Here is a 24,561-nt window from a genome sequence, read left to right as displayed (position 1 = left end):
CCGCCGACAGTCGTGCGTAACGCTCTCATCGATGGAGGCGGAGTATGTTGCGTTTTCCGAAGCCTGCGCCGAGAGACGATCTGTTTGCGGCAGTTTCTGCGAGATTTCAGAGAGATCCAGAACGAGCCAACGGTTATGAATGAGTATAACCAGGGATGTCTCGCGTTTATGAAGACAGAGAGAGCGAATCGTCGGTCAAAACACATCGACACCAAAGAGAAGTTTATTCACGAGTAGAGCGAGAAGAATGAGATCAAGTTGGTGTACTGTTCAACGGAAGTTATGGTGGCCGACATCTTAACAAAACCTCTGGGCCCTCAGGAGCACAAGCAGTTCTTCGAGATGCTCGGGATGGACGACAACGTGTGACGCAGATACCCGATGAGGAGGAGTGTAGAAATGTGAACCACTACACACATTCCATTCAACTGTGCACACCTCTACCTTGAGCAGACTGCAAGACGAGAGAGGAGAAAGACAATTTGTTTCATTCCAAGTGTAGCGCTTCCCGCATTCAGTTGTGTTTTCTATTATCTATTAAACGATTCTAAACGTAGTTCTCGCGTGTGCTTTATTGCTGCTGCTGTCCACTCCGAATCCACTTACGCTGTCTTCCACTGCTGTGTCCCTGACTTAGCCGTCACACTAACCATCGAGCCTCTAAATGATCTCTTGGCTTACCACAAGCTTCAATGCTCCGAGTATAAATACAAACCTTCAGAAGTATGTGTCAAGCTAAATGCATAAAAATTACATAAATGGCAATTTCAGTGTATGTAGACGATGGCGGAAACTATTCAACAAGCTGTTGAACAAAACATTGCAATGTTAGTTATGTATCACTAGAGTAACGGGTGAGCGAAAATACTAAATCGGTTCGCAAAACATTGCAACAAAGTATTGTGCATAAAGATTAACGTTAGACCGAACTTCATAAGAGATATTAAATATCACCAACAAAAGTTCGTCGAAGTTCGACGTCGGCATTCTACCGAAGTGCTATGCCGACAAAGGCATTCCTTATTCGTCGGCGAAGCACTAAATTAGAATAGGCCAGGAGAAGTGGATGAACTTGTCATTAATTTTCCTGTCAAATTCTTACAAAATCTACTTTTTCTCTGCTATAAATTCACGCTGGGTGAACCACTTTCCCTGGCCTATGCCAACGCCGAACATCGCCGAAGTTTTGACGGCCGAACTTCTAATTGTCACTCGAATTTTCAATACGACACTTCGAATCACAGATTCAACAATTAAAATAAGCCACGATTGAACAAAAAACGATAATTACGTTGAAGCATCATCTACTTCAAGATCTTCTAATCTACCAATGGTTGCCAGTAAGCTTGTTAAGTTTTCCCTCAAGATCTCCACTTTCTGATATGCTGTCATTCCCATCTGTTCCCATCAAAATCCTTCTCCAGCAGAACTAATAAAAAACATGGTCATGAGATGTTCCTAGCCCGTTGTGTCCCCTCGAACTTCTTCAACCCCCGTTCCAACACTCACACATTGGCACTTGATAAAGAAAACTAAATCAAACTAAACTCCGGAAGCGTTTGACTCCGCCCCGAAAACCTTTTGGTTAAAATCACATTCCTCCTTCACTGTCCTCTTTTTCCCTCGTTAAAATCGATATGAACACGAACTTTCTAAATCGCACTAACTATTCCCGGGGTCCATCCGGCGCGCGGTTATCTATCGCCCACCAGATTCTCCGCGTCCGACACCATAACCTCCAAATCCGACGGCAGTGGATCGTCATAGTCCACCCCGGAAGGTCGCTTTGGCCACTCGAATCCCACCGTCGGATGCCGATCATCGCAGGACGATGTGTGCGGTCTCCGGTCCCCTACCCGATCCGACGCGCTCGGCTTGTGGTGCAGCTTAACTTTGAGGGACGTTTGCCGGGACAGATGCGGGGGCTGCCTGCTTCCTATACTGCTGCGGCGCTGTGCCGCAGAGCCTCCGCCACCGCTGAGATTCGTACTGCTAGCAGTACGAGAGATTTTCTGCTTCTTCATACTGTTACTACCGTTACTCTGGCTACCACCGGTGCTGCTATCTACTGGCCTAACGCTGGTGCTGTGCCTCCGACCGAGGGGCGGCCCTTCATGCGGCACTGACGACCCCGACGGAAGCTCCTGGTTGAGGTACTGGCTGGACGAACCGGAATGTCGCTTCATCGAGTGCAGATTAGACGCCGACCCGGAGTGGCGCTGGTGTAGGCTGATTGAGCTGGAGCGACGCTTCTCAGCGAAGCTGTTCCGCTTGCTGCTAGCCGTCTTGGCCAGATTCGTTGTACTGGAACGGATGAGACTTTCGGTGCTTTCGCCGCCCAGCGCTCCGCCATAGGAGCGCCGATGTTTGTCTCGTTCCCGGCTATTGCTATTGCTATGACTACTTCCGGCGGCGAGGTTCGAGGAACTGCCACGCAGGCCGGACGAGGTGGGTCGGATCTGACTCACCGAGGTTATCGATGGGTTCCGGAAGTGGGATCCACCGGGATGCACTATGTTGCTACCACTAGCACTACGGTTGATGCGGAAGGTGGCGGTATTGATGGGGGGAGGCACTGAGTTTGGCAGTTCGGTCGCACCACCGGCGCCATTTTGGAACGTCACGTTCTCGTAGACGTGCGTCTCGGACGATGGGGACGGTGGAGACTCGGGCAGGTTGCGCGGATTGAGGGTTTCGTAGTTGGGTTCCGACAGAGGGCTTACAATGGGGATGCTGTCGTCGGCAGGTCGAACCAAGATGGCTGCCCGACCACGTGGCACCTCAGACTGGATGGCTGCGGCGACGCGTTTCCGGTCCACCATACGTCCTTTGCGCTTACTGACAGGGCCCGCTACGACGTGGGTTTTCACGGAGGGGTCGTTTTTGGACAACTTGAGACTGAACTTGAAGGGCGGTTTATAGACGACCTGCAGGCGAACCTTCTCGTTGATGTTCCCAACGGATTTGGTCTTCACTCGGGTCTTCTTTGGCGACCGAGGTTGCTGCTGAGATATTGCGTTGGCAGTGGCCGTTGTCAGATGCTCCGGAGTCGATTGGCTTTTGTTCATGATGTTGGTGACTTTGGAAGCGTGCTCGAACTGGTTAGTGGCATTCGTAACGATTGGAGACTCCAGAAGCCACCGATGAACCTTCCCGAAGGTGTTGGAGTGACTGTGGGCGTCAGTCCTGGACGAGTAGTCGATCACTTCTTTGTGTTTGGATTTGGTCTTTTTCTTCTTCTGTTTGGTGATGGGTTCTTTGACGGGAGACTCGTCCGAGGGATTACCGGGAGTGGCGTTGGAACGTTTCTTCTTCTTCTTGATGAGCTTCTTGGGACTATCGGAGTTGCCACCGGCTATCGTGGTGGTTGTGGTCGTCTTACCGACGTGCCGTTTGACCTGCTTTATGACTACCGTGGCGGGGTTGCTCGTTGACGATCTGGACAGATGGAACCGATCCTTGGAGCTGGATGGAAGAACCGCGGTTGAATTTCCGGCTGCCGCCGCCGCCGTCGTTGTGACCGCTCCTCCGGGACCGTTGGCTGTCGCGAGAAGCTGCTTCGGAACGGATTGACCCGGCGGGAGTGGACCCGTTTTGGACTTGGATCGCTCGCCGCGAACCTTCTTTCTCAGCGGTACCTTGGTGCGCACGGCAGTGTGCACTATGACGCCGTTGTTGTCCTCCGGCAGGCGAACCGTCTCCGTCGTCGCACTGTGGATTATCGTGACCGTTTTGAGCTTCAGGTTCGTCCGCTTGCCCAGTAGTTTTGCACTCAGAATCTGCGGGGTAGAGAAGGTAGAAAGAAGAATGTTACAAACTTGGAAAGGAATCAACGATCTAGCCAACTGCGGAAGTGTGAGCGAATTACTAGCAAAGATAGGCATACTGGGAGTTTGGTTGTGAAGCCTTCAAAGGATCCCTTCAAACACTCACGATAACTCTCAACATCCAGTGGAATATCTTTCCAATTCCGCACAGAATGGCGAATTTTCTGAGAAACGGCGATGAACGGAACAAAAATCACTGTACAAACATAAACGTGGATGAGAAGCAAAGGAACTTACCAGTAGCGCTAAGACGATCACCACGATCAGGGCAACGGCGTACCAGTTGGATATCACCCACTTCTTAAAGCTGGCTATGCTCTCCTCCGACAGCAGCAGCTTCCTCAAGGTGGCCAGCGGACCGGAAGGATCTACCTCGCGGCATTTCTGCGATACGTCGCAGTAACCGTTGTAGTCGTTGCAAGGTGTTCCAGGCTTGGCGTACATGTCCGGAACATCGAACGGTGGATCGTTCCAGTCGAACGAACTGAGGCACGGCTTGTCTTCGCCGGGAAGCTTACAGCACAGCTCGCAAGCTCGAGCTGCCGGATCGTTTGGCCCCACAGCACACTGGCACGATTCGAGGCCGTACGCCAAGCAGATCGAACCGGTACATTCGCCCATGTAGCACACGTACTCCTTGTTGCAGATCGTTTTGTTCGGCTTGTTCACGGACGGAGGACAAAGTGGCATACTACCGTCGCAATAGGCCGGATCACGGCACCCGTTATCATCGCGACACTTGTCTCCGGTTTTGAGGGTGCACTCCAGCGTACAGCACGGACCTTGCGAAGGGCTGCATTGAGCTCTGAAAATTGAATGTTGGGATTAGATTGACGGAATGTTAGTGATGGCGTCTAGCGGCTACTTACTTTGGAGTTAACGTGCAGGGCTTCTGATCGAACCGTGGATGCCTGGACATCGGGTAACAGCACGAATCCTTGCAGTCCTCTTCCCAACCGCAGTCGCACTGTTCGCCATGTTCCACCACACCATTCCCGCAGATAGACGCTTGCGGTTCTGTGAATATCACATAAAAAGTTAGGTCAGAAATCGAACTCAATCCAGGGCACAAAAAGTCTTACCGGTGAAGCATCCTTTGGCGCTGCGTGCCTTCGCATTCAGAACCGGTTCGATCGCCTTCAGGGAGCAGGGGCTGAAGCGGTTGTTGTTCCGCTTGTCGCCGGAAGTGGCCCGAGCGAACATAATGAAGTTACCGTCTTCGCCGCCCGGTGTACACTGCTCTGGATCGTGCTGCAACGGGAGAAAGAAGACAGGATAAATTATTTGTGGGTTCGGAGGCAATTAGAGCTGATTTAGGAGTAGGACAAGTACGTAATAGATGTTTGATGAATCAGACTGATGGTTAAAGGTGATTAAAGCCAAGTTCTCGATTAAAAGGAACTGGAGGATTTATGAGGTTTCCGGCAGTCAGCTATTTAAGGCTTTGTACAAGTGATGGTGTTAACGAAAATGTATTCCAGTAATGGTACAGAGCTACAAAGCCCTTATACCGGAAACTTAACATTGAACAAAGACTAGTCACATAATCACTAAGAATATGTGTTTCCGCGGAAGTGAAGTCAAAAAACCTATTCTCAGAATCCTTAAAGTATTCTCCTCACAATCCTGTGAGGATTCTCCTAAAAATCCTGAGAGGATTCTTTTCAGAATCCTAAGTGAGAGGATTCTCCTCAGAATCCTGTAAGAGTTCTCCTCAGAATCCTGTGAGGATTCTCCTCAGAATCCTGTGAGGATTCTCCTCGGAGTTTTGAGATGATTCTCTAAAGAATCCTTAAAGGATTCTCAAAAGAATTTTGAAAGGCATCCCCTGAGAAGATTCTCCTTAGAATGCGGAGAGGATTCTCCTCAGAATCCTGAGAGGATTTTCTTTAGAGTCCTGGGAAGATTCTCCTCAGATACCTGAGAGGATTCTCCTCAGAATCCTTACAAGATTCTCCTCAGAATCATGACAGGTTTCTCCTCAGAATCCTGAGAGAATTCATCTTAGAATCCTGAGAGGATTTTCATCAGAATCTTAAGAGAATTCTCCTCAGAATACCAAGAGTATTTTCATCAGAATCATAAGGGGAATCTTCTCAGAACCAGGGATGGGGTGCGACTCAAATCTCTTTCGGAGCAAAAATCATTTCCCGGAATAACCCATTTCCCGGAAAGCTACTCAATGATATATAAAATAAACAATTTCTAGTTCAAAGCCATTTTTAAAGCAAAGTAATCTCAGAAACATGAAAACAATATGGCAAGCTCCAAAAATACTTTGTAAAATGCCACTAGTTTGTCATAGATTAGTTCTTCGACGTTATACCAGCCACAAAATGCATAGAAAAGAATGATTTAAGTCACCCCTATGCCCAATTTTACCCCGCATGGCGGTAATATTTCATTGAAATTTCAATGCGTAATTGCATCCTGATTTTTCATGTTGAATACAACTATTTCAAAATTTTGTAACAGGCAACGTGATTTTAGCTTTTGTTGTTATATTCAATATTCTGATTTGAAAGCAGTTTTACCGGCTAAATTAGTAGCATAATATTTAAACTTATTCCTGCGAAAACCGTGAAAAAACATGCAATTATTTGAAATGAAAATATGGCGGATTGCGTCATGATTATATATTCATGATGCGTTTTTTTTAATAAACCGAAATTTGGGATTTTTTAAATGATCTAATTACAAGCTTTGTTAAGTCTATTTAAATATCATGTAGACCAATTTTCTAGATCTCATTTCCCTTTGAAAGGTTTACAGCTGCAGATTCACTTTAAGGCTAAGTAGCCCGTCATTCGTTTTGGCAACAATGATGACTTTTCAGCTTGCATTTCAAAGTGATAAAACTCAGTCTTGATAGTTTATATTGACTTGAAAATGTATCATTGTACGCGCTAATCAAGTATGCTGATACTTTTTCAGCTGTGTCAGTTCAAAACCAACTGATTTTCTTTGGTTCAAAAGCGTGAGATGAATTAACAACAATCACACGACGCGTACAAATTTCAATGACGGCCTACTTCTCCTCAGGACTAAATCATCTCAAGACATTTCAAATCTCTATACCATTTTTGTGCAGCCTGTGAGAAAGTTTTTGCCAGGTCCATTTTCGTGTTATTATGGTATAATTATTATTGTCCTCACTGTCTACATTTTCATTGGATAATTGCCCTTCTTCCATACATAAGCTGTTCTTTCGAGTTATGCTTAAATGTTTAAACTAATAAATAAGTCCATCAACATAAATTTCAGTTATAGCTACTGCCATTTTCATAGAGAATCACCCTTCTTTTGAATATTTGCCGTTTTTTCCGAATTATACCGATAAAAACATTTTTGGCAAGAAGACTGCTAATATTAAACATCAGAAATTTTCCCTTCTTTCAAACTAAGGTTATTCTATTGAGTAATTGAATTTTATCAGGGCTGAGAATGGTAATAATAGTAGGTTTGAATGTCGCGAAACTCACGTGGCTCTTCTCACAACAGTACTTTGAAAACATGAATCTTATCAAGTAGCCTATTTTGGGTGCATGAATTTTCTTCATCCAAAGCTGTAAATGCTGTGTTTTACTACATTCTAGGCATTATGCCTACAGCACCGAGAGGCTGAATTCCACTGACTTCACTGACTGCGATTTGCTCTGCTTGGCTACTGTAGCGTGAATTTCATGACTTTTTGCAACCCTGGATTATACACAAATTATGTCACGCACAATTTTGACATATTGGACCAACTCTCTTCTTGCCAATTTTATAAGGCGGCGCTTCCTTAACTCCTTCCGCACCTTTGGAATGAGACACTAGCTTGCACTTTATAATGTGATAGTGTTTCAATTGGTATCATCTTCTTCTTCTTTTTCTTTCTGACATGCTGTTTCAACTGCTGTTCGGCTCTATGTTCATATTAGCACTCCCACAGCTATTAACTGAGAATATTCTTTAACAATTGACAAAGAAACTCTATGCCCCAAAAAGTAGAGGAATTTTCCAATCCTAGACCGGCGAGATTGGTGTGGGAATATGCAACACCAGCAGGCTACGCAGCGAACAATCCGAACGGAACGGATAACCGACCGGAGAAAACCACTCGAGATTCGCGTCACCGTGGAAGAGAATAAAAACGGACAAACTTTTCACTACGTGTGCTTTATTCGATAGCTTAACTTGGAATGAAACAATGAACATTTTTTTCTACTCTTCACTCGCCGACGCCGTTTAACGGAGGCAGTGTTGCCATAAAGAAGATATCGTCAATCACTACTCATCAATACTCCTCCTCGATATGTTCTTTATCAATCTTCTCAATCAGCAACCACTAATCCAATAGCTTCCGCAAAAACCTTCAGCTTTACGCTTCCCAAAGGCTTGGTCAGCATGTCTGCCTTCATTTCTTCTGAACTGCAATATTGAAGCCCAACAACACCTTTCTCTGCAAGATCCTTAGCGAAATGCATCCGGGTATCTATATGCTTCGATCGACGTGACAGATGATCAAGTTGTACGAAGTCGATGCAACTTCTGTTGTCTTCGTAAACTATTGTCGGCTCCGGTTGAATCTCCTGAAAATCCTCCAACAGTCGTCGTAGCCAAAGTAACTCCTTACATGCTTCTGACAATGCTGCGTATTCCGCTTCCATGCTTGAGAGAGCCACGCTGGTTTGTTTGCGGCTTACCCAACACACAGTAGCGTCTCCTAGCTGGAATAAATATCCCGTTGTAGATTTCCTATCTGCAGTATCGCCACTCCAGTCGGAATCACAATATCCATGTAGCGAGACCGGATTCTTCCTGTTGCTTGCCAACTTCAACTTGTATTTGCTAGTCTTCATCAAGTATCGGACGACTCTTTTGAGCTCACTCCAGTCCACTTCAGTTGGTTCACTTGTCTGCCTGCTCAAGATCGTGACGCTTGCTGTTATATCCGGGCGAGTGTTGAGAGCTATATACAGTAGCGCCCCGACTAGGCTGCGGTAGCGATTATTATTCGGCAACTTGTTGCTTCCTTCGCGGCTTTTGAAGTATCCAACATCGAGCGGGTGCTTCGACCCTTTGGCATGCTCCAAACCGAATTGTGCTGCTACCTTCCTGATATACGCTTGCTGATCAAGACAGAAATAACCATCGACGTCTCTGGTGATTCGAATCCCCAAGAAATGTTTGATTTCTCCCGGTGATGTCAACTCGATTTTCTTCTTCAGAGCTACTTCCAGTCTTGTAATATCTCTTGCGTCGGTACTAGCGATAACCATATCATCAACATAGATGATCATATATGTTCGGGCTCCTTCAGCTGTCACCATTGTATACAAGCAAGGATCAGTTTTGGACTGTTCGAATCCATAGTCAACCAGTAGTCCGTGAATTGTCTCGTTCCAAACACGAGCACTCTGCTTTAGGCCGTACAAACTGCGCTCGAGTTTGCAAACCTTCTTCTCACTACCTCTTTGCACAAAACCTGGCGGTTGCTGCATAAAAATCTCTTCCGTCAGTTTTCCATGCAGGTATGCACATTTTACATCCAAATGCTGCACTGCCATCTGTTTGTGGCCCGCCACCGACAACAAAACTCTCAATGTTGTTTGACTCGCCACAGGAGAGAACACCTCACTATAGTCGACGCCATACTGCTGTGTAAAGCCTTGAGCGACTAAGCGCGCCTTGAAACGGGTGATGTTCCCTTCGCTGTCTTCTTTACGACGGTAAACCCACTTACAGCCAATCGGTTTGCGCCCGGCTGGTAGGTCTACTAACTTCCAGGTCTTGTTCTTGATTAACGACTGGAACTCTTCACGCATGGCTTCGGTCCACAAATCCTTTTCAGGTCCAGCGACTGCCTCGCCATAACTCGCTGGTTCTGCTTCCACGGCCATAGCAACATCCACGACGTAATCGTTGAACCGTACTGGCAAATTTCCTCGCGTAGAGCGTTTGCCGGCAGCACTGCTTCCACTGGCGATCTCCTCCTGTTCCGTTTCAGCCTCGTCTTCTTCGCAGCTGTGAAGCTCTTCATCGGATTCTGCTTGCTCCTCCTGAAGAGAGCACTGGTCTTTATCCGGTTCCATCTGAAGCTTGCCTTCCATGCTTGTCAAACCAGGCCAGTCCAAATCCGCAACGTCTGATTCGCTGGTGCCACCTGGTCCATTGGACGATGACCCGTTCTTCTGCTCGATGAAATAAACATCGCGACTGATGGTAATGCTGTCATCCTCCGGATCCAGGAACCTGTAGGCCTTTCGATCCTCACAGTAACCTACGAACACAAGCTTTCGGCCTTTCGCATCGAACTTCACACGCTTCACGTTGGGCACGTGGACGTAAGCTGTTGACCCAAATACACGAAGGTGCTTGAGATTCGGTTTAACACCGAACCACTTCTCGTACGGTGTACGATCCACGGAACGAGACGGCAAACGGTTTTGTAAATAGGTCGCCGTCATAACAGCCTCTCCCCAATAATTCTTCGCTAGCCCGGCGTCCAGCAGCATACATGACGCCATCTCCTGCAGGGTCCGGTTCTTGCGTTCAGCGACGCCGTTTTGCTGGGGGGAGTATGGGGCGGTTACCTGAGACTGGATACCCTCGAGATCGTAGAACTCCTTCAATTCTCGATTAATAAATTCCCCACCTCCATCTGACCGTATGATGCAAGGCGGTCGTCCAAAACGGGTTTTGCAATGGGCTACATACCGTTTAATACACCCCGCTACATCCGACTTTTGTCGAAGTAAGAACACAACACAGTAACGACTGAAATCGTCGGTCAAGGTCAGAATGTACCGACAACCTCCGGGTGTTACATTCGCCATCGGGCCGCACACATCTGTGTGTATGAGGTCTAGAACACGACTCGATCTATGCGATGACGCTTTGGGGAAAGAATTACGAGGCAATTTACCTTGTAGACACGGTTCGCAAACCTGTCTGATTCCGCAATCCTGTACGTCGACTCCTTCCGACAGCTCCTTGGCACGTTCCAATACGGCTGGATCCCGATGACCCATCCGCCTGTGCCAGGTGTGCTGGCAGTTCTTCAGGTGCTGCATCACTTTTCCCAGCTTTGCATGCTCTGCCGTTTTCAACAGGTACAGGTTGCCACTTGTTACACCGGTAGCCACAACCGATCCGCTTCCGCTCTTGATTTGGCACTCCGTCGCACTAAACTTCACTTCGAATCCTTTCTGCGCCAATTTACGCACCGAGATTAGACCACTGTTCAACGCAGGGATGTACAGTACTTCACTTATTGTGATGTCTTTCACCTTACCGTCACCATCGGGGCAACGCACAGTCCCCTCACCGATACCGCACGCTTTGGTGACTGAACCGTCAGCCAACACAACCTCCGTTTTCACATTTCGGTCCAATTTCACGAAAAACGATTTCTCACTGGTCATGTGGGTGGAACACCCACTGTCAATGTACCAGCAGCCACCTTTCGTATGATCGCCGACCGTGAAACACACCGGCGGATCTTTTTCAGCCGCTTGTTTGGCTTTCGATTCACGCTTCACTTCTTTCGAATCACTTCTCGCGTTCTGCTGCTGTTGTTGTTGCTTTAGCAACCGACACTGTGCCTTAAAATGGCCCGGCTTTTGACAATGAAAGCAAACTTTGTTCTTCTTGTCTTTTGCCTTCATCACTTTTTCGTTCGAGCCACCCGACCGCACACCCGACCGTTCGATTCTTCGTTGGAATTCGTCCAACAACTTTTGTTTTACGAAATCAATCGTCAAGTCGGCGTCTGGACGACTTTCCAGTGCCGTAACTAAACCGTTATACGAATCGGGCAAACTTCTATGAATCATCGCGATTTTCAAAGAATCTTCGATTGCCTGTCCCGCGCACGTTAGCCGGTCAAAGAGACTTTCGAGCTCTTGCAAATGTTGATCGAGATCACCGCCCTCACTCATATTCAAACTACAAATTCGCTTGAGGAGCGACACACGCGACGTCATAGTTGCTTTTTCGTGGTAGGTTTTTAGCGCGTTCCACACAGCTTGGGCTTCCGTGGCATTCTTCACGAGATTCAATTGATTGTCTTCAACATACAACACAATTGTTGCCACACACTTTTGGTCTGCTTTCTTCCAAGCATCCGTCAACGGGTTAGGTTTCGCGTCCACTACCACAAACCACAAGTCCTCCCGCTTGAGGAGCATCTCCATTCGTGTTTTCCACGTTTGGTAGTTTTGGTTGTTTAACCGTGAAAACAGGAATTTCTCAGCCATTTCGACTTCTCAAAACATTCACTCGGTTTGTTCTTACACAACCACACGCGCTGCGCTGTCGACTTTCGACACTCCGTTCGTCACGCACACAACCGTAAGCGTACTGCTACGTTGCAATCGGATGGATCGCACATCACCACACCACTGACGAACCGAAAGAACTCGTTCGTGTCGAAACGATCACGCCAACCGCACACCAACGAAACACTTTTTTTTCTGTACCGACGCTATCGGCCATCAGCCAAAATGGCGGATGCCGGAAATTTCTCGCACGCTTTGCACTATCGAATTTCACTCAGTGTCCTGGGCACCATAACCTGTGGGAATATGCAACACCAGCAGGCTACGCAGCGAACAATCCGAACGGAACGGATAACCGACCGGAGAAAACCACTCGAGATTCGCGTCACCGTGGAAGAGAATAAAAACGGACAAACTTTTCACTACGTGTGCTTTATTCGATAGCTTAACTTGGAATGAAACAATGAACATTTTCTTCTACTCTTCACTCGCCGACGCCGTTTAACGGAGGCAGTGTTGCCATAAAGAAGATATCGTCAATCACTACTCATCAATAATTGGAACCTGCGATACTTAGCTGGGGTCTTGCTCGTTAACCGCTGCAAATTGTTTTAAATAAGAGAAAAACCAATTTTATGGAACACGTTTATTCAGCATGGTGGTTCAGGTAAAACTGATGTCGTAATGATGGAGGAGTGACGAGGTCCTAAGCTAGCTTTACAAATGTGTGTTGCTATCCTACGGCAGTGCATATGTGTTAGTAATTTAAGTTGCAACATGGGACCATAGGTATATTGACAGATGAATATTATTACACGCTTCCCTTTTTCACATTTTCACCTGCACCAAGCGGTGGCAAAGATTTTGCAGTTTTATCGTAGTTCGCCTTCTGTATTGCTCGTTTACGATCAAACTTGCCGCGGATAAGACTTTCTGATATGCTTTCACGAACCAACAACGATTCATCCACAGGTAAACGCGTTTTAAGCTGTCTTCCGAAGAACATTTGACTCGGAGTTAATTGCACACTAGCTATTGGAGTTGTATTGTACTCAAGCAGACGATACTGAAATTGGTCAACTTCACCAAGTTCATAACAGCGTTTCAAGATATTTTTCGCTATTGCAACAGCTTTTTCAGCTAGCCCGTTGCTTTGGGGATACCTCGGGCTGGAAAATGTGAATTTGATGTTGTTCTTGTTTGCATATCGTTCGCATTCCAACGAATTGAAAGGAATGTTATCACTGCGAATCTGTGTTGGATACCCATAAGTGTTGAAAAACTTATCAAATAATGAACAAACACTTCGCATAGACTTATCTTTCAGTAAATCAGAACAGATAAAACCTGAGTAGGCGTCAATCAACACCAACCAGCTTCTACCACCGTACTCGAAAATATCAGTTGACACTTTCTGAAATGGCATTATTAATTTGAAAAAGGGAAGCGTGTAATAATATTCATCTGTCAATATACCTATGGTCCCATGTTGCAACTTAAATTACTAACACATATGCACTGCCGACCTGGCTAGAATATAAAACATTACCTGCATCACTCCAGTTAACAGAATGCACCGCTCTTCCTGATGTGGATTTAGATCCCACTCTCGGATCCTTGATGCTCTGCTCGTCCTTCGAAGTCCGCTTACGACAGCATTTCCTGAAGTGACCCACTTCGCCACACGCATAGCATTCCACACGAATAGCAGGACAACTGCGGCGATGATTACGTACATACGGATGACCACAACTATAGCACTTGTTACGACTGATAGCAGCTACTTCCTGAACTCCTTCCTTCGATTTCGTATCCACTGCCGTATCAACAGCTTTCACTTCCAATGCATCCTTCCTTTCCAGCAGAAGTCGGTTTTCTGTCGCAGCTTCAAAAACTTTGCACGTCTCTACTACCTTCGCAAGTGGCTCGTCTTTTCCATCGAGAAGTTTAAGTTGCAGCTTTTTATCATGCACTCCGATGATGATCTTGTCTCGGAGCATACGGTCAGCATAAGAAGCGTTGCAATTAGAACACTTGAATTCACAGAACTGACTTTGGGTGCGAAGCTCAGTTTCGAAATCTCCGAAAGGTTGTTTTTCCTTTTGCGTTATCATATTGAATTTGAACGCCTCCATCGTAACATTTCTGCGCGGCGAACAGTATTCGTCAAATGCTTTGATGACGTCTGCAAGTGTGTGTGCCGCATCTCCCGCGTTCTCTTGCGCATCAGCATAATCATCGTTGTTTTCTTCTTGTTCGTCATCGTCTCGACCAAACATGTTCTCGATGTTTCCATTGTTGGGGTACAGCGTATTGAAGATCTCCACTCCTCGCGGTCCAATCAGCCAAAGGAAGGTTGCAATTTTGTTTGCTTCACTCTCCTTAAGTTTGTTATTGGCACGTAGAAAAATTCCAAACGATTGCTTCCATGCTGGCCACTCCTTTGCCAGGTTAGAACCGTCGAGCGGCTGGGGCAGCCGAAGATCAAATCCAGATGCCATGATTTGGAGCCTTCGAGAAACAGCTTTTTCACTTTCACTTGAGTCTGTTTTCCAGACAGCGTACCGAATAAGTTATTCGAAACTACTTCGCGTTAGTTGAAGAAATCTATCCCACTTCTGACACCATGTTTTAAATAAGAGAAAAACCAATTTTATGGAACACGTTTATTCAGCATGGTGGTTCAGGTAAAACTGATGTCGTAATGATGGAGGAGTGACGAGGTCCTAAGCTAGCTTTACAAATGTGTGTTGCTATCCTACGGCAGTGCATATGTGTTAGTAATTTAAGTTGCAACATGGGACCATAGGTATATTGACAGATGAATATTATTACACAAATTTTCGGGTTCCGCGAAAGTTTATTTCTAGTACATTCCGGGAAATGGGTTTCCGGGAAATGGGTCATTCCGGGAAATGATTTCCGGGAAACGGCATTCCGGGAAATGTCATAGAATCGTCAAAACTCTTGAACACGTTGAACATAATTCGTCACCACCTTATGTTTCTGACTTTACCAAATATGTCAAGATCCACAACAATAAGTTTTTGCAAAGCACTTATTAAGCTTATCCGCTTTCAAAGCATACTTTGTTGAAAATATTCTAGAGTGTATTTTGTGCTTTCACGAAAGAGACTGAAAGAGTAGAGATTGTGCTTTGCTTTGTCTCGCACAAAAACAAATTGTCTCCTACGCCTTGCTTTGAGTTTACTCGCAAAGAATGGGAGACGCACAATCAATTTCTGAGTGGCACGCAAGTTTTTGGCACTGCACTGAGTTTTCAGACATTCCCTGCTCAGAACCCTGAGAGCATTCTCCTCAGAATCCTGAGAGGATTCTCCTTAGAATCCTTAGAGAATTCTTCTCAGAATCCTGAGAGGATTATTCTCAGAAACCGGGGACCATTCTTTTCAGAATTCTTCTAAGAATCCTGTGAGGATTCTTTTCAGTATTCTGAGATGATTCTACCCTGAATCCTGAGAGGGCCCTTTTTAGAATCCTGAGATGATTCTTCGCAGAAACCTGAGAGGATTCTCTTCAGAATCTGGAGGTGATTTCCCCAAAATCCTTAGAGGGCTCTCCTCAGAATCTTGAGTGGATTCTTCTCCGAATCTTAAGTGGATTCTTCTCAGGATCCTGATAAGATTCATCTCAAAGTCCTAAGAAGATTCTTCTCAGAATCTGGAAGTGGTTTTTCTCAGAATCCTGAAAGGCGGCATCCACAAATTACGTAACGCTCTAAGCGGAGTGGGGAGTAGGCTCAAGCGTTACGGCTCATACAAAAATTTAAAACTTTCCATACAAAAAGCGTTACGGAGGGGGGAGGGGGTCAAAATATCCATATTTAACGTTATGTAATATATGGACGCCGCCAAAGGGCTCTGTAGTGTCCGGTGGGAGGAGCCGGCGAATGCCAAGTTAATGGCTCAATCAGCCGAATTGCAACAGGAGCAATTCCAGCGCAACTTCCTCGCTTTAAACAATAGAGGTAATAAACTATAGAGGATGAATGTCGCTGGCATCGCTGCCGGAACATCTTTTGCTGGCGGAGATAGGCGGGGCTATAAATGTCAACGCGAAAAAGTATGCAGTTTGACACTTATGTACCCGACATATTCCTGAGCGAGAACAAAGGGAACAGCAACGACATTCGTCCTCTATAGTTTTCTATCTCTATTCTTTAAACACTTTGCAAGACTGACGTGTCATTCGTCTCTTCCCGTTTGCTTAGGTTTTCCTTGTTACGCAAAGTGTATTGCGAATCTTTACTTTAATCCGCAGACTGTCCAACAAGTTGCGCGCCGGTGGCCCATGCGCCGAGTTTTGCGCCAGCCAAAAAGTAAATAAAGAAATGTCAAAATATCTCGCCGACGAAGTGAATCACTTTTAAGGCTCCAGTCCTAAACTGGACAGAGAGCATAATTGTTTAATCGATAAAAAATATATGGAATAAAAATGTTAGTACCTACTTGTTTTCAAGTTGCAGGCGTTTTAAATCGTTTTGACTGATCACAACTAGGCGCATGATCGATCGGCGCGCAACATTTTCGAGGGTCTGCGGTTTTCAGAAAAGATTCGCAAAGTGCCCAACTAGTACCAGACCCTGGCGCGTAACACAAGAAGTAAAGAGAAAGAGATCAAAATGCTAAAAATTCTCGAGAAGCATAATATGCCCTTCTGCTTAGTTTATAGTCTCTAGTACCCCTCTCAATCCCAACATTCTCCTCCTGATCTACTCTTATAATAATAAGATCGTTTCTTCTATAATCTTTCAATGAAACAACTCAAGTAACCAATAAGTAAAAATCAGCACCAAGTCAGTTCTATAGTCGATTTAAGGGCATGGTCAACAGGGCTAACAGGAACTATATCGTGATTGAGGGCCGCTCAAAAGTCACTTTTGGCGAATTATTTGACCGATAAACGGCCTATTCGTTCCGAGTCTCTGAAGTGAGAGATGTAAAAAAAAAATATAGCACGTGCGAAATAAAAAGTTTGTTTATCTCTTTTACTTCTCTAGCTTCTTCTGTCTCATCCAAGTCAATTTTTTTTTTGAATGACTGCGATTCGAACTAATGTTCTCTCATTTCCTACTACTTATTAGATGATTCCGATCACATTCCCATTCGCTCCATCGATGCTTTTTTGATTTATCTTGTTCAACATCGAGCTTGAGCTTGAGCTTGAGCTTGATTGGCCGCCCGTGGATGCACTCCAGTATCGCCAGATCAGCTGCACTTACACAAGGAACCAATCGAATGACTGCTTGGGACTAACAGGCATCCTCAGTGTATAAGTGCTGGTGATCTTCTATTTTTAGGCAACAATGGCACCTGCCACGTCAGAATGCAGACCAATGAGGGGAAGGGGGAGGAATTGATGATGCATTGAACTGACTCCCACGTAGACCGTATATTCCACTGCATCCACGTCAGTTCATGCGGGAGTGTATGGATTGGGGGAAAGGCATGGCAGAAAGGTTTGCTTTTGTGGTTAGCAGACTGCCTATATATCAGGCGTAAGAAAGGCGTGCGCGTGGAAGTAGGAAGCGTTAGGGAAACGGTTTCTTGTCCGTCTCTGGTTCTAGCGTTTTGCTATGAACGAATAGTTTTGAGTGTGATATATTTAGAATGGAAGATAGAAGCAAGTGAGAGATATACAACTACAAAGTACGAGGAAAGGGACGGGCCTGGGATTGAACCCATGATCTTCTGCATATGAAGCAGAAGCGGTAGCCATCAGACCACCAACCCCGTCATCTTTTGATTTATCTTGTTCAACATCGTATATAAAGCGAAACATTGTGGATGCGGGGTGATGGCATGAATTGGATGGAATTTAACCTGGACAACTTCAATGCTACATTTTGCCGAAAATCAAAGAAAAATAAAATGAATGGAGCTATCGAACAGCTAGTGGAGCATTAAAAATCAATTTAATGCATGTTTTCAGGTGTCGCAATTCTGATTGCAATCGGTGCAATCCGGACGGTCTCCGAAACGATCAGAAAGAATCCAAACTTTTTCGTTCGTTGCAATGGATCCACGTAATCACTAAGCAGGAGTCCCGTAGATTTGGAGACCATGCAGATTGCGATCAGGATGACGGCACCACACAAGACACGTATTTTTCAAAATCATTCCTATTAACAATTCAGCTGCTACTCAATATCTTTGAATCTTGACAAATTGCATCACCGTGGCATAAACGTCATGTACACCAGCCTCTTAACAGCATTGACAGCCGTTGTATGCTGCTTGCAGACAAACACCGTGGCATAGCTTTATATATCCATATACAGCTTGTTTAGTGCCTAAAGGTCACAGTGCCTAAAAGCATTTGAAACTGTTATATGAAGAAAGTTGGCACTGAAAATCCTCTAAGCGGCCCACATACCGCTTATAACAGTGCCCAATGGTTACCTGGGAATAAATTCATATTATCTTGAATTCATCACTTGCTTTCCTTGGGTTGTTTCATACTAAAGAAACATACATATTTTCCAAAAATGTTAGAACATTTTGTTTCAACATCATAATCATCATCTTCCACATCATCATTCCTCATTCCTCATTACAAGCTCCTCACTCCTAATTCTTAATTCCTTATTCCTTCATTCCTCAATTCTCACTCCTCATTTCTCACCTCTCACTCTTCATACCTCATTCCTCTACCTTCGCTCCTCCTTCCTCATTCCTTATTACTTACTCCTCACTCTCCTCATTCTTCACCCCCCATTCCTAACTCCTCAATCTACAGACATCACTCCTCATTCCTCATTCTTCACCACATCTCACCTCTTGTTTTTACTCCTCACTCCTCATTCTTCATTCCTCATTTCTTATTACTTAGGGATCATGCACAAATTACGTCACGCTCCAAGGGGGGGAGGGGGTCGAGCCAAGCGTGACAAGCCTTACCATATTTTTGAATGAATCACATAAAAAGTGTGAAGTCGACACTGAAGACGGCCTAACAGTTGAGGTCGAAATACGCGTATCTGTCAAAGGATACAAACTCTAGTGGAATTAAATGGTATAGTACTAAATTCGGTTTTTTCATCTACTTATAAAAAGTGTGACAAAGGGGAACGAGGGGGTCGAAAAAGTTGAAATTTAGCGTGACATAATTTGTGTACCATCCCTTACTCATTCCTCATTCTTCACTTCCCATTCCTTATTCTTCGTCTCTCATTCCTCATTTTCAACTCCTCATTGCTCATTTTTCACTCCTCATTCCTCACTTTTCATTCATCATCTCTGATTTCTCATTACTCATTCTCACTCTCATTTCTCATTCCTCACATCTTACTTCTTATTTCTCATTCCTCATTCCTTACTCATCATTCCTCATTCCTCCCTTCTCACTCTTCAATCCTCACTCCACATTCCTCATTCCTCACTCCTCATTTCTCATTTCTCATTTCTCATTACTTACACTTCATTCCTCACTCCTAATTCCTCATTGCTCATTCCTCACTCTTCATTCCTCATTCCTCATTTCTTACTTCTCATTCCTCATTCTTCAATCCTCTTTCCTCATTCCTAACTTGTCATTTATCACTCTTTATTTCTTACTTCTGATTTCTCACTCCTCATCCCGCACTCCTCAATCCTCATTCTCCACTAATAACTTCTCATTTCTAATTCCTCATTGCCTATTCCTCATTTCTCATTCTTCACTCCTCACTTCTCCTTACTCACTCCTCATTCCTCATTCCTCGCTCCTTATTTCTCATCTCTCATTTCTCAGTTTTCATTTTTCACTAGTTTTTCCTCACTTCTCACATCTTATTCCTCACTCTTTATAGATTTACCCTCTCGGGGGAATTGCTTTTCTCTCTCGGGGGAACTACTTTACCTCTCGGGGGAATGGATTTATCCTCTCAGGAGAGCTCATGCATTGCCTTGACGTATTTCACCACATACCATTCCATTGAGCATAACACAATAAAGTCGGCTCTATTTGAAGAATTCTCACAATACTGTTTTCTGTTTGTGTTTCAAGTTAGTTATTTACATTACGCTGTGTCGTTCATGAACATAAAATAAAGTAATATCTTATCCAACATTTAAATGTACAGTGAAACCTCCATGAGTCGATATTGAAGGGACCATCGACTCATGGAAATATCGAGTCATGGAACAGCAATTCTCTGGAAAGCTGCTTCTAGGGACCATCATAGTAACCATGAAATTATGTTTTTAGTATGTTTCCATGAGTCGATATCGAGTCATGGAACATCGACTCATAGAGGTATCACTGTACTACAAGCAGCAAAACAAATTTTAAAATACGTTTATCGTAACCTCCGAACTCCATCACAGCAATCCAGCATAAAATCAACAATTAACACAACATGTCCTCCGTCTAGTGCCGAAAATATGACGACTCACCCTGAATGAAAAAAAAAAACAGCAATCCGCATCGAGTCAAGTCGTTCTGTCTTCCGTTCCAGGCCGAGGCTTCATATGTTTGGGAGCGCACAATACACTAACCAACTGTGCCATTGTAGTGTCCGGAGGGAGAAACCGGCATATGGAAAGTTAATGGCTCAATCAGCCGAATTGCAACAGGAGCAATTCCAGCGCAACTTCTTTGCCCGAAACACTTTACAAGACTGACGTGTCATTCGTTCAGCGTTACCAACCTTACAGATTTGTCTGGTACATTCCAGATTTTTGAGGCCCCATTTCACAAAAATCTGGAAAATCCAGATAAAATTTTGTAATAAATTTGTAAGGTTTTGTAAATAATTTGTAAGATTCTCCATATACGACATTGAAAATCCAGACTTTTCCGGACAAATTTTCAAAATCCAGTTTCTTAAAAAAAAGGCTTGACATACCTGCACTCGTCTCTTCCCGTTTGCTTAGGTGTTCCTTGTTACTCAAACTATATGCCCTTCTGCTTAGTTTATATGTTCTCTAGTACCCCTCTCAATCCCTACAGGCTCTTCTCAGACTCCTGAGAGGGTTCTACTAAGAATCCTGAAATGATAAGCCTCAGAAACCTGAGAGGATTCTTTTCAGAACACTGAGAGGTTTCTACTCAGAATCCAGAGAGGATTCTCCTAAGAATCCTGAGAGAGTTCTCCTCAGAATTTTGAGGGAGCTCTCCTCAGAATTTTGAAAGGATTCTCCTCAGAGTCGAGACAATATGCTTCTCAGAATCCTGACAGGATTCTCCAGAATCCTTAGCAGGATTCTCCTCAAAATCCTGAGAGGATTCACTTCAGTACCCTAAGATGATTCTCTCCAGAATCATGAGAGGGATCTCCTCAGAATCCTGAGAAGATTTAGTTCAGAATACTGAGAGAATTCTTTTTAGAAACCTTCTACAGAATCTCGACTGTATTGTCTCTTAGAATTCTCAGTATAAATTATTAACATCTCAAGTGGATTCTTCTTAGAATCTTGATAGGATCGTTATTGAGAACTCTTTACAAAATTTATCTCGAAATTCTGAGAGAATTTTTCTTCGGGTTACTGAGAGAAGTATAATCAATTTCGAGTGATATCAATCTATTAATTTAACACTCTTTAAGAGTTTCCAACATGATGACGTCAAAAATATTATTCTCGTTGACCTGCTTCGACATTCGATTTCCCATAATTTAAAAGTTATTAATGCATACAAATGCACTCTTGGCTCAAAATGTATTTTTGCTCGTCATCATCATCGGATATTCTTTAATTTCCGGCTCAACTCAGCTTGCGACACACTTTCAGCGAGAAACAATCCCGGTGAGTAATGGACGATGACATCCATAAACCAAACTTGTCACCAGTAGTCACCTTTTGTGATGAACGACAGGTTAGTTCAGTTCTTTCTCTGAATGCGAAGAGGAATCCATTGTTCCATACTTTTCTTCGTGTGTCGTCAATAAATTGCAATTGTTGTTTCTCGTCAGTACTATTCATCACGCTTGACATTCGTCTTCGTAAAACTGCCATTAGATAATAAGAGAGTAGAATGGGCGACGGACCTTAAAGAGCTTAGTTCTAAAAGTTACGTCTATCTGTCTGTGATTGTACTCTTGAGTTTGTACCACAAAGAAAGGAATTTCGATGAAATCACCACTGATTTCGGCAAGTTCAACCGTGCGTCCAATGATACCTAATAATACGAAAGCTTCCCTTTAGCTGTTTGAAGAAAGTTAGAACTTTAAACTTTCCTGGAACGCACCTGAACTCGGTGAACTTGACTTCCTATGGTAAAAGAAAGTTGATGCTATGGCGAGGGATACCATCTCCATTAGACTGGCCCAGCTTAGTATGGGAGAAAAATAAAATTGTATGATTCCACGGGGCACCCCCCAGGATTATTTCTTGGGGTTAGAGGAAGCCTTTCTGAAAAATTCAGCTCATTTGGTCGTTCCATGAGCTGGCGCATTTGAATTGAAGATAATATGGGATTTTCAGCTGAAACATATGAGCAACAGCACATCATCTACTGTTTGGTTCAGGAAAATTGATGATCGCGTTCAATTGGACCCAGAATGTCAAAAACACTACTTGATATAATAGCGAAGAATATTGTAGAAGATTGTACCACGATCAAAATTAATAAAGTTGGTGTTTTAACCATCTGAAGTATATCATGCAATACTGCTTGTATTTCTTCAACATAGCTTGGAAGTCATGACTAAGCGCATCATAGCCACCTATGACGCTGAGCGAGCTGAGGCACATGTCGCATGCATATAAGTGACTGTACGGGAGTGCTGATCTAAGCCTAACTTTCAACAACTGAAAAAGTAATGAAAATGAGATTAAATCCAGATACAACCTTCTGCAATTATGTTCATTAGGGTATCAACTAGTGTATTTGTCATTCTGGGCTTATTTGAACGCGAACAATTAGTATACGGAACGAAACAGTGACATAGGGTCAATTTTCAATATATTTGAGACGAATATCCCATACAAACTTCATAACGATCGCGCCAGCTGGTGGAGCAACCAATTGAGTTGAAATTTTGAGAGAGCGTTTTTCTTACCCTAAGGCTCATATCTAGAGGGTGCCTCGTTAAGTTTTACAACTTTTTTGTTTAAGGGCCAGTCTAATCTCCATGGTGGTTGGGTTCACATCGCACAATGGGTTAACATTAGCGAACAGTCGGTCATATTTTCCCCAGATCTCATTATACTGGTAAAAAATACAATATCAAAGAAGATTTTATTGTAAATTATTTATAGATCTATGTCCAACGATGGCGATTGCTAAAAATTAAAAAAGAATCATTATCGTAAATCACTAGCTGATTCACCGGGAATGAACCGGGAGTGGACCGGGAACCTTGTACTTCGCAACAAGGTAATAAACAAGCTTGCATACAAGTTGAAGTTGGGTTGTATACCTGTAGGCGGTAATTGATACAAATCGATGGAATGGAAGGCAAAGGAAAAAGGAGAAAAGTAACATGAAAAATAAAAAATCAAGCACACATGACAAAAATGTTGTCTTTGGACGCTTACAATAAGAAAAAGTTGCTCTGTGTATCTTTGCAAAGAAATCATGAAAATATTAACTATCATCCTTAATTCACACTGAAACAATAGATCTTATAGTACTTTTATTGTTGAACAATTACATTATGTAAAAGAGGAAAAACGATGATGCATAAATGTAAGATCCAACCATAAATATTTATTCCAAACCCATTGTGTGCCATTGGCGCCATTGCATCCAATATCGGTACATGATTGTATCGATGTAGGAAAACCGCATCTACTCGTGTATTTTGAGGGGAGCTTCGAACTCCGTAACTCAAACAGACACACAGCACACACAGCCCTCTCAAAAGGATGGTCTCGCTTCTCTCCAGATTCAAAGCCCGGCAAGCGAAGACATGACCTTCGGAGAAAGAACAACTTTGGAACGAAAGCAAGCCAACTCGAACTCTCAAACTGTTGTCAAACCGGAGGGGTGCTCTCCCTGGTAACATACAGACTGGTGGAAATTTACTTGTTATAGTTTGTCTTTCACGAAGTCAACCACAAGCTCCTGAAGTGGGATAGAGAAGTTCAATTCCGATTTTTTAGCCGGTTAAAAATGTGCATTCGATCAGAATTGAGAAAGGATTTCCTAAGGATTATAAGTAAAATACTACTCAGAATTCTAAGAAGAATTCTGCTCAGGATTCTGAAGGAAATGCTATTAAAATTCTGAAAAAAATCCTGCTCATTTTTTATTAGAATCTTTCTCAGGATTCTGAGGAGAATCCTAATCGTGCCTAGGATTTTGAGGAGAACCCTGCTCGGAATTCTGAAGAGAATCCTGCTCAAAATTCTGAGGAGAATCCTGTTAAAGATAGCGAGATGGATTCTGCTCATGATTTTGAACAAAATCCTCATGGGATTCTGAGGAGAACCCTCTCAGGATTCTGAGAAGAATCCTCTTAGAATTCTGACGAGAATCCTATCACGATTCTGAGGAGAATCCTTTCAGAATTCTGAGCAGATCCC

General features: G+C 44.0%; 1 protein-coding gene across 1 annotated transcript in view; it reads right to left on the bottom strand.

Moving 5' to 3' along the window:
* Nucleotides 1-516: 516 nt before the first annotated feature.
* The window catches only part of LOC5565610, a gene marked incomplete in the record, with an annotated part of 686,619 nt that continues 662,574 nt past the window's right edge, over nucleotides 517-24,561 (bottom strand). Inside the window, 4 exon segments of the mRNA XM_021838090.1 lie at nucleotides 517-3,779; nucleotides 4,065-4,632; nucleotides 4,697-4,844; nucleotides 4,910-5,078. Coding sequence (XP_021693782.1) covers nucleotides 1,695-3,779; nucleotides 4,065-4,632; nucleotides 4,697-4,844; nucleotides 4,910-5,078 — 2,970 coding nt within the window.

Source organism: Aedes aegypti, chromosome 1, assembly GCF_002204515.2.
Source record: "Aedes aegypti strain LVP_AGWG chromosome 1, AaegL5.0 Primary Assembly, whole genome shotgun sequence".
In the NCBI taxonomy this organism is placed as follows: Eukaryota; Metazoa; Arthropoda; class Insecta; order Diptera; family Culicidae; genus Aedes; species Aedes aegypti.
The sequence above is the reverse complement of the archived record's forward strand: the minus strand, read 5'-3'. Positions and strand labels throughout refer to the sequence as shown.